The sequence below is a fragment of the Contarinia nasturtii genome, unplaced genomic scaffold (assembly GCF_009176525.2).
Source record: "Contarinia nasturtii isolate CC-2019 unplaced genomic scaffold, AAFC_CNas_1.1 Cnas_scaffold_864, whole genome shotgun sequence".
Lineage (NCBI taxonomy): Eukaryota > Metazoa > Arthropoda > Insecta > Diptera > Cecidomyiidae > Contarinia > Contarinia nasturtii.
In genome coordinates, this window is record NW_022198211.1 from 3,084,547 (window position 1) to 3,099,038 (window position 14,492).

Below are 14,492 nucleotides of genomic sequence, written 5' to 3' on the forward strand. Positions count from 1 at the left end.
ACACATTCATCACGAGCATATTTGCATTATGTGGCTGCTTGACGGACTGAATATATAGTATTCGTAGTGATGTGATCCAATTCGTACACAAAAAATACGAATTCATAAATTATAAACAAAGATAAGCTAAGAGAAACGAATTGTAAACGAGTTGAAAAGTTGTGGAATTTTTATTTGATATCCAAACGAATCAAAGGAACGTGAAAATTTCTATCCAAAATAAGTGTTGTGTTGTGTTTTTTGCGAAAATTAAATGGTGTATTTGTTTTCTTAATTTGGTTCGACTTGCAAAAGTTCAGAGAATATAAACAAAAAAAAAAAAAGAGATCGTCCAGTCAAGGCAATCAATGTGGATGAAAAAGGTGAATAAGAATGCTGACAGTATTTTATTTTGTTCAATGCTGGGTTAGAAAGTTGAAATTACAAAAAAATTGTGAAAGGATTGATTCAATAAGCTGTGTTGTTTGCGTGCAAAGTTCAATGACAATAATTTAAAATGAATTCGAAAAATGAGCAGCAGTAAAAACCAAAGCCAAAACACTTATTGAATTTATTGGTGTTTACATTACGACAAACAAGGAAAAACGACAGAATGTTCTAAAATCATTGTAAAATTTAGGCTAAAATAGAAATAACGCATATAGTCAGACAGTGAGAGAATATTGAAAATAATATGGTGTGCATTTTATAGTTTTTGTCTCTCTTCCCATCTTTGTGCTGTTCGTGTTCTCTGTTTCATGTTTTCTCTTTGTAGTCCGTCTCGCTCAGTCTAGCTGGCATGCATGTCGCTGTGAACAAATCATTGAAACAATCTTCATCGTCGTCGCCGTCGTTGTCGTCATTGTCATCGTAATTATTATGGTAGACTGGTAGTGTGTGATGTTTGCGCGTGAATGTGTCTGAGTCAAACAACAAGATAGATGTTGATTGACTGTATGTGAGATGCTTTCCTCTCTCACACACATACACAACGACACCGAGCACGTTCTGAACGAATCAAAAGCAAAACAAACTAATGAAACTAATAACAAAAACAAATTGTATGTGTGAATTCAAGTGAGAAAAATTGAATGTTTTCTGTTTTTATTTTGCAACAAGCAAATGATGGAAGAATAAATGAAAATGATAAAAAAAAATCGTGGTTGTCGTTAGTTCAACACTTTATTCATCGTTTAAGCATATTTGTTGGTGTTGTTGCTTCCTTGTTATTGGAAGCAAAATATGCGCGCGTGGGTCAAATGAAATGAGAGCAAAGAGCAGAATATAGCGCTAAATTCGTGCTTTGCACAATTCAATTGAACAACAGAAACAAACAAATTTATTCCAACGCTTATCGGATTTAGACGTAATTCTTTAATTGTTTATGGATTACAATCGAACGTAAATGAATATTCTTTCGTTTGACGTTGTTACTGTTGCTTTGAGTTTTGTTACCGCTCGTGTGCTTTATTTGCTTGTCTTTAAGTGTTTACATTGTGAATCGAATGAGAAACATATGAATGTACTCATCGCTTGTCTGTTGCGCGGTTTGTTCGTTCTTCACTGTAATTGTTGTTGTTTTCTTTACTTTTATTTTGTATTTTGTGCATAACCTTGATAAAAACTGAATGCCGTGAAGCTCACATGCGATACACGTCGATTATTATTTATTGGAAATCTGCATTACGTATGTGTGCTATTCATGCACGGAACCGCTTCGAAATAAAAATTCAATACACACTTGTATTACTGCTGATAGAACATTTATCTCTCACTCTCTGCATTTATGTGTGTGATCCGCTTTGCAGTTCCGTTCCGTGTTTTATAATTTTTTTATGTTGTTGTTGTGCTCGTATGGAATTACCGTGACACTGTGTGCCTTTGTCTTTCTGATTACGAACGTCGTTGTTATACGATTTTTTGTTTGTACAAAACATTCAATCAAAATTATTGTCATTTTTTTCTGCGCGGTGCTATCGTTTTGATCTGTACGAAATTTTTAAACTAAGTGGGCGTTCAACCGACTACTCGTGTGTCACACACAATGAGCGAGATAATTGTGTGCGATATTTTCACACGGAAATGTCTTTTTTGTATTCGGTCGAGACACTTATACGTATTAATTTCATTTGCGGTTTTCATTTCAGTTGAACTGGGTGTTTGATAAAATCGTTCAAATTGAGTAAGTCCTGTTCCAAAAATGCAGTCCATCCACAATGGCAATCTGTTGGAAATTATCGATTTGGCACACTCGTTGAGACAGGAACATTTATTCATTGCCAATGAACAGGCTTCGTTCAATCGCCTCAACGAAACACTTGGTCGGAATGCATCGAATGTGGCGCAGGTGAGAGTTTATGGTCAATTCATTTAAATATGCAAATTTATAATGGTGCATTTATTTTCAATCAACAGTTGGCCTGGATTTGCTCACAACAACGACAAAATCTTAACAGTTTGATCATATCGCGACCCGACACCGGTCCAACGGAATGTTGTCACAAAGCAAATTCGTTGGAAAACACGCGATTTGTCGAGGCGCACAAAGCAAAAGGCGTCAAATACGAAGTATGAATCATGTTATTTTCTTTTTGAGAGCAAGGTGATAAATGTTTGGGTTTTTTCTTGTTTTTTTTTTTTAGCATGTCCTTGCCTACAATGAATTGCTGAATTTCCTGCATCATTCAACGTATTTATTAGCGCAAAGTTTATCGGTCGGTGACCGATTGGAGGAGATTTCAAATGATCAAATGAACTCGGTCGTAAAAACGGTGGCCACCGGTCTTTATGGCAACGCAATTCTGTCAAAGGATGTCGATTTGGTGTTGAGACTATTACGTGACTTGATTGAAATACAAGTGATTGTTAGTGAGAATCCACGTCGAATGTTGCGCAGTGGATCATGTTCATTTTCCCGTCTCTACAGTCGACTTCATGAGAGTTTATTTTCGGCAAAATTATTTCTAACAGCCGCCTTGCATCAGCCAGTTATGAAAGTATTAATCGGTGACGATTTAGTATTGGACATCGATGCAAACAAAGCCGTTCAGAACTATGCGGCAAAGGAACGACTGAAAAAGTATGAAAAACAAAACACATTATTTTGGCAATTGTACTAAATTTCTTTTATTTACCGTTAACAGATTTGGAATAGAAGGTACCGATGAATATGCGCAAAAGTTCAACGAATTTCGACGCAAAACAATCGAAGCATTATTCGAACTAACGGAATTGTTTATAAAATCGTTGAGTAACAATTGGGCAATGTTTCCGTCGACCATGCGTTGGGTCGTACAAACAATGTGTCATTTGCTCAGATCGGTTCACGTAAACGATAAGGAAATCAACGACATTTTGACTGATATGATTTTTACGAATTTCATTTGCCCGGCGGTTGTAAGCCCAGATTTATATGGCATATCCGATGCACCGATTTCCGAAAATGCACGCATGAATCTCATTCAAATTGGGCAAATTTTGCAAATGTTTGCACTCATGAAACATGAAGACATCGATCCAAAATATGTGGAATTGTTTAGCATGTTCGATCGCAATATTATCTCCGAGTTGATGGAACAATTACTTGAGACTGAGAATGATATACGAGTCAGTTCGATGGCAATACCGCATCAAAATGATTTTGGCCGTGGTCATGTGCTGGTCACACAAAATGAGCTCAACATTTTTGTGGATTTTTTGCGCACCGTATTGGACAATGATGAGCTGACAATTAGTGGTGAAGATCGACGAAAATTGAACAAAATTCTTGAGCAACTACCAAGCACGGTTTTAAATGGTGACCAAAGTACCAGCAACGCAGTTACGATTACAACTGAGAGTCAAAGTAAAACAAAGCAGCTAATCAATTTGGGTAAAAGTACACGAAACAAATTGGCGAAATCGATTAGTTTGAATGTGGGCAGCGATGAATATGCGGCTAGTGTTAGTGTGAATGGATCAGTTGGTATCAACAATAATGTGTATCACAACGTTGACAATGAAAATGTGCTTATGATTCCGATAACGATCAGTGAAGAAACAAAATTTCAATTGTTAACCGAACAAGAAGTACTCAATATGAATAATATCAGCAATGAAATTGAACCTGGTCTCACCGAAGAAAATGTTGATACACTTGACAAAACAAACAATGTGGCATTCGATGATGAATTGGGCGCTGTGATGCCAACACGAAAACATACACGATTCTCACTTTCGCAAGACGATCAATCGATTGATAATTTAGAAGTGGTTAGTGAAGCGCCGAGCAACCATTCGGTTACCAGTTCATTGGAATTGGAGGAAAATGATCAAAATTTAAACGATAATTTGTCGGATATGGTTTCAGCGAATGTTTCTGGTCGTGGTACGCCAAACATTAGTGGCCGAGATACGCCATCGTCACAAGTCACTGAAGGTGAAAATGTTCAAATTCCGACACCACAAATGGCCAAAATTCTGAATAAAGCACGATCGGATATCGATGACAAATTTTGTAAATTTGAGATTAAAAAATTGGTCGAAGGCGATGAAACGATTTCGATTATATCAGATACATGGTCAACGGATGTATTGGCAAGTGACTCAGAAACACTTGAACCAGTTGAAAATGAACGAAACTTTTCCACACCATTGATACCAAGTGCTGTGGTTCTACCGGGTGATAATAATTTTAATCCATTGGCCAATCCACAACTGCGAGCCAATTTCCTCGATGCGTCCGACACACGATCCGAATCGGCGTGGTCGACCGATGTGCTTGCAAGTGATTCGGAAAAAATGACCGAAGTTGATACGGATGATAATCAAAGTATTGCAGCAAAATCAGACACGACCGACGCAAATCGGTCCGAAGGTGATCCCATACCCGATTTAATTCCGGTAAATCAACGAGCACCCGATTCGCCATTCTTTTCACCACGTAATCGTGCTCCGGATTCACCAATGTTTGCACCTCGGGCACCCGATTCACCGCTTTTTGGCACAAATCGAAGTTCACATTTTGATGATCGACGTGGCACCCAATCACCCCGATTTCCAAATGAAGACTATGCACGATTCGCAAGCACATCATCGCCATCGGCTTCGAATGCACGAAACTCGACAAACAAACGGTATACAGACAGTGCATTTCGAAATTATCGTTCGACACCAAATGGAAATGAAAGTTTTGAACGCGATCCATTTTTAACGACCGGTACTTCAACGATGCGTCGTCAAAATTCCGCTGAAAGCAGCATATCCAATCAATCATCCACGTTAGATGATGCGGCCGCACTGAATAAATCAAAGCGGTCATCGACAAACAAATCAAACTTTTCGATGAATGATTTTCTACGTGAAAATGGTAATTCGACTGAACAGGAAGAGAATGTGGTGAAAACCAGTACGGACATCATAAATCCATTTGCCGAAGATGAATTGGGTGCACAAGGTACGAGCACAACGAAATTGAGACACAATGATAGCAGCAACCATCAAAGTGCTCAATTCTCTGAAGAAACACCGGTTGAATGCCGTCGAATGTCCAATGAACAACGTGCATTGAACGCAAGCTTTGATGGTCGTCGCAATGGCATCTCATTTTCAACAGCCAATACAAGCAGCAATTCAATAACCGCAGCTTCAGTTCAACGTTTTGCAAAGAGTTTAAACTATGAAAATCATGAGATTATCGCAAAAACAAAAACATCAAGTTTACAATTGTTGTCGAGTTCGGCCACCGATGACGATAAAAATAAACGACAAGATGAATATTTGCTGGTGCAAAAAACAATTTCAATGTCACTCAAAGATTCGGCTGGTCAACCGCCAATGGAAAGCGGTAGCAGTGGCGATGTATTTACTGGCGCTGAAGCGCCGACGTCTACCGATTCAGCGAATAAAACAACAGCCAAGTATACGGGTGCTATTCCGAAAAGTATTAGTTTCGATGCATCGGCTGATAAAAATAGCAATGGACGAAAGGTTGATGGATCACCAAACACATCGCCATACCATCAACCCCATCATTCGAATGGTCGTCAAAATGGCAACGGAAACGGTTTCTTTAGTAAAATAAAAAAAGGATTTCGTCGTAACAGTAAAATGCCACGCGCCACATTCGAAGACTATACGGCCATGCCATTGTCAATGGAATCAAATGGTGCCAGCGCAAGTAGCTCATTGTTCGCAAATACTTCACAAAAATCATCAATTGAAAATGGATACAATGATTCCGAAGATATTTTGGAGAAATATAGACGTAAAATCTCATCATCCAGTGAAGCTACCAATTCAGATTCGATTGGACACAATTTGAACAATGATCGAAAGAGTCTCATGAGCACAGATGAGCATCACTTGGCTGGAATGTTACACGATGAAAATATTTATTTGTATACAAAAACCAAACAAAAGTTACGTCTCGTTCTATCGACAACCGATTTACACACAGCCGATTTCCGACACACAAACGTAAGTTACTAAAATAATGGATATATTTATTAAAAAAGGACTTGATTTTAATTCAATTTTCATTTTCAATTTATAGTGCAATAAAACGCCACCAATACTCGTATATCTGCACATTCAATTGGCTCAAGCGCAAAATCTTCAAAATCTCCAGCAAATTTCATACGTTTCCGAGGCGATACGGTCAGTCAATCAATTGGATCAATCGCAACAGCAGACCTTAATTGCCGATCTTCAGTCAGATTTGGTGAAGCGACAAAGTTATTTGCAATATTTAATGCGATATCATCAAAATTTGCTGTCCGCACTGGAAAACATTGATCGATTCGAGGATCGATTAAAGAATGACCGTGAAATGTGCAATCGTCACTTGATTATGGTTTGTGTTCGAATGTTTTTGAAAAAGTGTGAATCGGTTATCGAACAATTTGAAGAACGATTTTCTGAATTAACCGTATTCGATGAGAAAATCGACATAATGCTGGATTTTATGAACCGACTGATGGACGACTTGAAATCAGATGGAGTATTGCAAGGAATGGCCGATTGGCAACTACATGAGGCACGAACTTGTATCGAACGGATATTACTGCAACGACTCTATCGACAAGTGCTGTTTCCAAACGATGATGCTGACCTTTCACGTGATGAGTAAGTTCGAGTTTTCGATCTTTCACCAATTACATTTCTAATAACGACTTTTTGTCACTTGCCTTTCAGAGTATTGCACGAACACATTCGAAAATTGTCTACAATCATTACGCCATCACACAGTGCACTTAGAATTCCAAAGGCATTCTGGATTGAATCTCCATGGCCATTTGCTCAACAACAAATCTCGTACATTTCAGCATACAAAACGCCACGCGAAAAAGTTCAGTGTGTTGTTCGGTAAGATTGATTCAATTCTGAGAAAAAACAAAAGAATTCCAATTTTTCTAAATGAAAACTCTTGGTTTACAGGTGTATAACATGCATAATGAATTTACTACAAATGTCTTCAAACCGAATCCCATCGGCTGATGATTTGGTCCCAGTTTTGATTTATGTTGTGATAATGGTACTTGTTCCAACATTCTTTCATCTAAATGAAACACAGAAAAATAAGTATCCCTTCTAATGTTTTGAATTTGGTTTTCGTCACTTTTTACATATAGGCCAATCCTCCGTATTTATTGTCAACGATTCAATATGTGAACGCATTTATTGGCGAAGAAATCGAAGGCGAGGATCAGTACTGGTGGACTCAGTTCTGTTCAGCGGTCCAATTTATCAAAACCATGGACTATCGCGATTAACCTAGTGCCCTCTCTAAATTCAAAGCAATTTGTAAATAGATTTTTCATTGAAAGTTGAAAAAATATTCATTTTTTTCTTATTATTATTTCCAAACTGTGTTCGATTGGAATGGTAAAAACCTAAAACACCAAAAAAAAGTAAAAGAAAAATTATTTACAGTGATGTATTTAAATGTTATTTACACTTGAAATAATTTAGGATAAGAGAATAAAAATACTAAACCACCTCCGAATAAATTGTAAGCAACTCCTGCTTTAAAAAAAAAATGTATAATCGAAATTTTTATGTTTGGTGCTCATTTTCGAATCTATTGCAATTTCTTCATGGCCAAATACACGAATAAAAATGAAAAGGTATAGTAAAACATGAAATTTTTATATAAATTAACTTTGAACACTCACTTAATTACAATAAACCAATATTTTTGAAATAACGGTTAAACAATTTGTAGAATTTAAAGAATATTTGCAGCAAATAAAATATATTTAATAAAATTTCGTGAAATGTCTTCTTAATTCTTATTAGAAAACCTAGAACATTTAACTACAAAAAAATTTCCCCTTTATTTAAAAGAATTCTAGTGCGTCAACAATGAATGGGTTTGTGTATGCTCCTAGGGGCAGAGAAGTACTAGAATAATCATTTTTGTTTAAAGTAATTCTATGTTGTGAATAGTAATCCATAGTAATACACACTTACGTAAATTCTAACAGCGTGCAATGACGTTTCATGTGTACGTTGTGTATGACCTTCGCTAGGCATAAAGCGATCGCCGTATATTTCGGATAAGACATTCTATTGTTAAAAAATGGAAAATATCGAATAAATTGTTTCAATCCGTAATATACGACGATCGCTTTATTCCTAACAAATGTAATACACAACGTACACATGCGAATTAATATGGATTACTACTCACAACATAGAATTACTTTAAACAAAAATTATTATTCTAGTACTGCCCTGCCCCTAGGTATGCTCGAAAGTCATATAAATTGAAAGATGGAACGATTGTTCCTTACGAATTGAATGAAAACTTATTTTTGAAAAATTGCTTTATTAAGTAAATATCATACAATGATTTTTGGATAGAATAGATCCGTAAGATCTCCGCAAGATCCGGATCCAAGCGTGCGTACGTAGCCGCGTGATACATACATTCCTTACTCCGTAATGCTATGGCATGCGAATCAAAGAAGGGGAAATAAGAATAATGAATTTGCGTGCGTATTATATATGTATGCATCATGCGGCAGCGTACGCACGCTTGGATCTGGATCTTGCGGAGATCTTACGCATCTATCCTATCTAAAAATCATTGTATGGTAAATATCTATATCGTATGTATCTCCCATACATCATATGTATAGTCGTTGACAAAACAATGTTCCAAAAATACATACAAAAATACAAACACTAAAGCAGCATTTTCTGTAGCTTATTTGTATGTTGATGTTTGTTTTCATTTGTATTAGTTCATCTAATTGCGTATATACAAATTATGAATTCCATGAGTTTCAAGTTATCCATTTGGTGCCTCAAAATTTTAAGCATTGCATTGGTTCAGTGGTTACGCTTACGGTGCATGACACTGAAAGTCTCAGGTTCGATTCCGTGTGAAAACAATTTTTTTTTTCATCTTTTTTTCTTATTTTTTTTATTTCATAGTTTTTTTGCAGTGGTTCGGAATTTTTAAAGTGCTCAAAACTCATCAAAATTTGATTTTTTTTAAAAAACCACCTGGAACCGCGCATCACCAAAAATCATTTTTTTTCGAATTCGTTGTTATAGTCATGTTTCTATGACCTTTCTTCAGAGGTTATAGTGGTACGATTTTTGATTCTTGAAAAAATGTCAAAATTGAACCACTCTACTGTTCGCCCAATGCCATGGGAGTCTCTCCATTTTTGGATTCACCAAACGGGTCGGCACCGTGCTTAATTTTCGGATTGATTTAGCGTCCACTATCAGTTGGGCCTTACAATTTTTTGGCATCAAGTCTGTGTTTATACCAACCCGCACAGCGCACAGAAAGAAAAAATGTGGTATTTTTAATTCAATTTTGGTAGATTTAATATAAAATCAACCAACAAGGAATTAAATTTACCATTTTTGACATCTCTGAGGCATATTTTTCAAAAGTGACTATTTGTTGAATAAGTTTTACCAACTGTTTCATTACATTTACCAACTTTTCGAAACCACAGATGACGCTAGCCCATGAATTTGGTGAATGTAATGAAGCAATTGGTAAAACTAATTCAACTGATAGTCTCTTTTGAAAAATATGCCTCAGAGATGTCAAAAATGGTAAATTTAATTCGTTGTTGGTAGATTTTATATTAAATCTACCAAAATTGAATTAAAAATACCACATTTTTTCTTTCTGTGCGAAGCAATAATTCGCATGTCCCATAGTACAGTGAATCTAATTTTTTTGATAGACAAAATAACAAGCAAAGTAAGCAGAGAAACTCTCCACTAACATAGGATTCATATACGAATGACGTGTGAGTGGAGTGTGTCATGCAAAATTTTGTCTACTAAAAATATTAGATTCACTGTAGTTGTTTTTGACGGCCATTTGAAGTGCCAATCGGTGGTGGCTAATGAAGAGATTATATTATTATTCACATCAAAAATATTAATCAGTCAGTTTCGTTATTACCGCTATAGCGGTATATGAGGTCAAGAACTTTTGTCCCTTCTTTGGCGTTCTCCAATAGCAAACATCCTGAGAGAAGTGATGAATAATAAAGCATTGAAGTTCCACCGATGTACTTTTAAGCTTTGGGAAAGTTAACAATATGATGATCTGTCCTGTAGTATGAGGTGGATTCACTTTTAGTTGACATTCGATATTATCCGGTTTGACTTGATCAAAATATTCTTGGCAGACAATATATTCAACTAACTGGTCAGCTGAGCTTAACTCAAAAGTAATATAAAAATATGACGGTGAAATTGAGTAAAGAAAAGGTGGTACAAATGTGAATGGGGGATTATCTCGGTAGCCAGCTAAATGGCTTTTGTTTTAGCCCATTACTTGTTGTTATAATGATCAATCACTTCTATTGTTTTAGCTCGGTGAGTTGGCTACGTACTGTCAGCTTAGCAGACCAGTTAGATGAATCCAAGATAATTGTCAAGATTGTTATTCAATTGAAGATTAAGAAGAAACAATTCTTTTGAGCGTTGTGCTGGTTTTATTGAACTAATTCTCAAATGACCAGGTTAAAAATTGTTTATTCGTCTTACAGTTCAATTTTCAAATAAATATACATTTTATTCTCATCAAGTAGTCAAACATTATATTTAAATATTTTCTGAAAGCTGATTCAGATATATGATGAGTGGCATGTTTTGTCAGCAACTGACCAAATTTCATTATTTCAGTACAATTTTTCGTTATTTCAGCCATTAGAATACACTTATCGTTTTTCTCTAGTCGGATAAGTAACAACGTCAAATTGAATTAAGGTCGCTATATAAGAAACAACTGCCGAAAATCCCTAAATTATAATAGAAATTATCATATAATTCAAATGAGAGATTGTTTACATAACGTAAATTAAAACATACAAGAAGCAACAAATTAATATCAATGTTGAAGAGGCCACATGACAAGTGAGGATCTGAATGCTCCAATTGTTGCAGAAATTGCTGTAACTTTATTTTAACGAATTAAGAAAACTATACATATTATATATGTAACATATACAGTGAATCTAATTTTTTTGATAGACAAAATAACAAGCAAAGTAAGCAGAGAAACTCTCCACTAACATAGGATTCATATGCGAATGGCGTGTGAGTGGAGTGTGTCATGCAAAATTTTGTCTACCAAAAATATCGGATTCACTGTATAAATCACTTGGCATTTTTTTCAATACCTCTGACATAACTAAACCATCCTTCCAAGATTTATTCATGGCTTTGTTCACGATGAATGCAGTCCTGTGGCTCTGATAATAAATAGATAAGGCAAATGAAAATGAAGTAATTTATATTCAATGGGTTAGTATAACTAAGTTTGAAAAGTTCGAAAAGTCTCAAAAATAATTACATAACATGGGCTATTATTGAAAGTAAAGCTAACTATATTTTCTCTTACTTCATTGTTGATGGAAGATCCATACGCAAGGGTCATTACAAACAAATAAATATGCAGGGTAGCTAGTATCGATTGTATAACAAGGAAATCGGCGTTAAAATCAGACGAGTGGTTTGAGACGAAATACCCATATGCTTCGTAGAAAGAAATCAGTACAATTACAAATATTTTAAACGAAAAAATCATAAACTGAAATAGAAAAATACAAAATTAGGTTATTTATTTTGAGCTTTTCAATTGAGACCAAACCTGAAATGAATAGCAATAATTTATGTATGAGATGATTTCGGAACTGAGACGATGATGCAGTCGCGCTGTATTTCGCACCAATTGATCAAGATGAACATTTTTTGGTTTTTCCTTGACGCTGGCCAGCCATTTTGATTCTATGCGTCCATTTAAATTTTTTATATTAAACGAAACACTGATGAAATAAAAGATATTTCAGGGAACGTCATTTAATAAAGTATGATGCATCGTTACCGCAAATTCTCGTTTAGATATTTATATCTTATGTACACATGATAAGCATAAAATAAAAGTACAATTGCTTGAGCGCCCGCATTTCCAATCATTATACATATTGATATAGTTCTAATGATTGGTATAGAAAGTCCGTTTGAATGGTCTTCAAAACGGAAGTGAAATATGGCATACAGTATGCAAGAGCCAAAAATGAATGTCGTAAAGCTTATTAAATGGGTCATTTTACTAAATTCAACATTCCCACAAATTCGCCGCATCTAAGTAAATAACATATTATTTGAAAAATAAGAAATCTGTTAAATTAAAGGGAGAATCAATATTTAAAAAGAATAGAGAAGTTACCACGATATCGAAATCACACAAGCCACAAATGATTGATTGAATTCTTGGACGATTTTTAATATCCATAATGATGTTGATGAAAAAACCACAGATTGCCAAAAATTGTAAAAAATAAAGTACAACATTGGCCATTTTTGCCTTTGGCATATACGAAGAAATTGCACTTTGCGCTTGATTGTTAAGGGTGGATATAACAACTGATCCAATGATTATAGACACGGGCACTAAAGTAATCAGAACACTTGTTCTATTTATGTACAATTTCATTTTTTTGTTGCGTTTTGGTGGTATCACAAATCCATTTATACCCCAAATACGCGTGACATTGCACAACGCACGAACTAAACGTAGAAATTGTTCACCGCTACTCATTTTTACAGAACTTCGAAATAGACTGATACAGTATTACGTTCATGCCTACAAAAATATGTCGGTATAATCAAATTGTAAATGCTTTTTCAATAATTGTGATTTATATCACACTCATTTAATGCACATTATTTCATTATCCAAAGGCAAAGTATGAAACCATTAACACGGTAATATTTAATATCTAAAATTGATTTTTTGAGTGTACATATCCGACTATTGGCATAAAAGAAAATGTCGGTCGCATCATACAGATCCATTTGTCGATCAGAGGATACGGATGCATATCCGTATCTGCAATTAACTATGAACATAACTAAATAATATCTCCGGTCTTTTCCAATCACAAACTGATTTTCTGTTATATATTTTTACGTTGAATGATTTCTAATAAAGCTTATGAATTTTAATGACATCTAATGGTATAATTGACAGTATTTTTTGTTACGAAGCGATCAAAAGTTCACGATAGACTATCATCATCGCCATCATCATCAACATAAAGATACGAAACGTATGTTTTTTGTGGTTTTTTTTTGCTTGACGTTCTTAGCACTACTCGAAATGTAGAGCTATGAGCTATTGGATTTGTGTAATATTTTTTCAGTTGCTATATCTCCTGAACTAAAAACATTACAAAATATTAGCAGAATGGAAATGATTACTCTCTCATACTCTTTTATTCAACGTTCTTGCTCTTGCTCTGATGGTGATGTGTAACGGAATAAATCTGATTAACTAAAATCCTGTCTCCTGTGCCACTCGCTTGCTTGCACTCTACAACGAGCGAAGCGAGCTTCCTTATACAATTCGAATGCAATATGCAACTATAGTTTATTCAGCCAGACATTTGATGTTTTGAACTAATTTTCGATTCGAATCATAAAACCATCAATATGAAAATCGAAATGACTTTGTGCTTTATCAATGTTGAGCAATAACTTTACCTTTAAAGTCGATAAAGTCATCATAAAAGATTTTCAAAAGAATTCTCAAAAACGAAACATAACCTAATCGCTACTATTCAATAAAGCAAAATGAGAGAAAAATATTTAAATAGAAAAAATTTACGTGAAACCAAAATTTACTCGAATAAAAACACGATGGAAATGCGATCAATGTATACATTTTCCGCTGAATATTTTATTTCCTCGTAGTGAATGTTTCTTTCAAAAGATGGTTAAAAAGACCAAATCAAAATGAAAAAAAAAACATAATGTCAAAACCAGATCATGATTTTTGATGAAAAGTATCAACAGCCCACAAAAGATAGATTGAGAATGCAATTGAATTAACTGTGTTTTCACCGCATTTACATTATTTTATGGTTACATTTTAAATTGCAAGAGAACGCAAATTGAAAAGTTGATAGAGAACTTGGGGAAACTTACATGAATGTATTTTTTCGGGATCGTCAAAAAATTAAATTTCAATGTATATACATACAAAC

The 14,492-nt window shown here is 35.0% G+C and overlaps 1 protein-coding gene across 1 annotated transcript; it reads left to right on the forward strand.

Annotated features, from left to right (window-relative positions):
* The first annotated feature begins 40 nt into the window (after window positions 1-40).
* On the forward strand, window positions 41-8,225 carry LOC116342431 (receptor-mediated endocytosis protein 6 homolog). Its single transcript, XM_031770039.1, has 9 exons — window positions 41-362; window positions 2,127-2,326; window positions 2,395-2,547; window positions 2,622-3,058; window positions 3,123-6,435; window positions 6,512-7,083; window positions 7,153-7,323; window positions 7,396-7,492; window positions 7,590-8,225. The coding sequence occupies exons 2-9, from the start codon at window positions 2,180-2,182 to the stop codon at window positions 7,728-7,730; spliced, it is 5,031 nt and encodes a 1,676-aa protein (XP_031625899.1). The 5' UTR covers window positions 41-362; window positions 2,127-2,179; the 3' UTR covers window positions 7,731-8,225.
* Window positions 8,226-14,492: the final 6,267 nt, after the last annotated feature.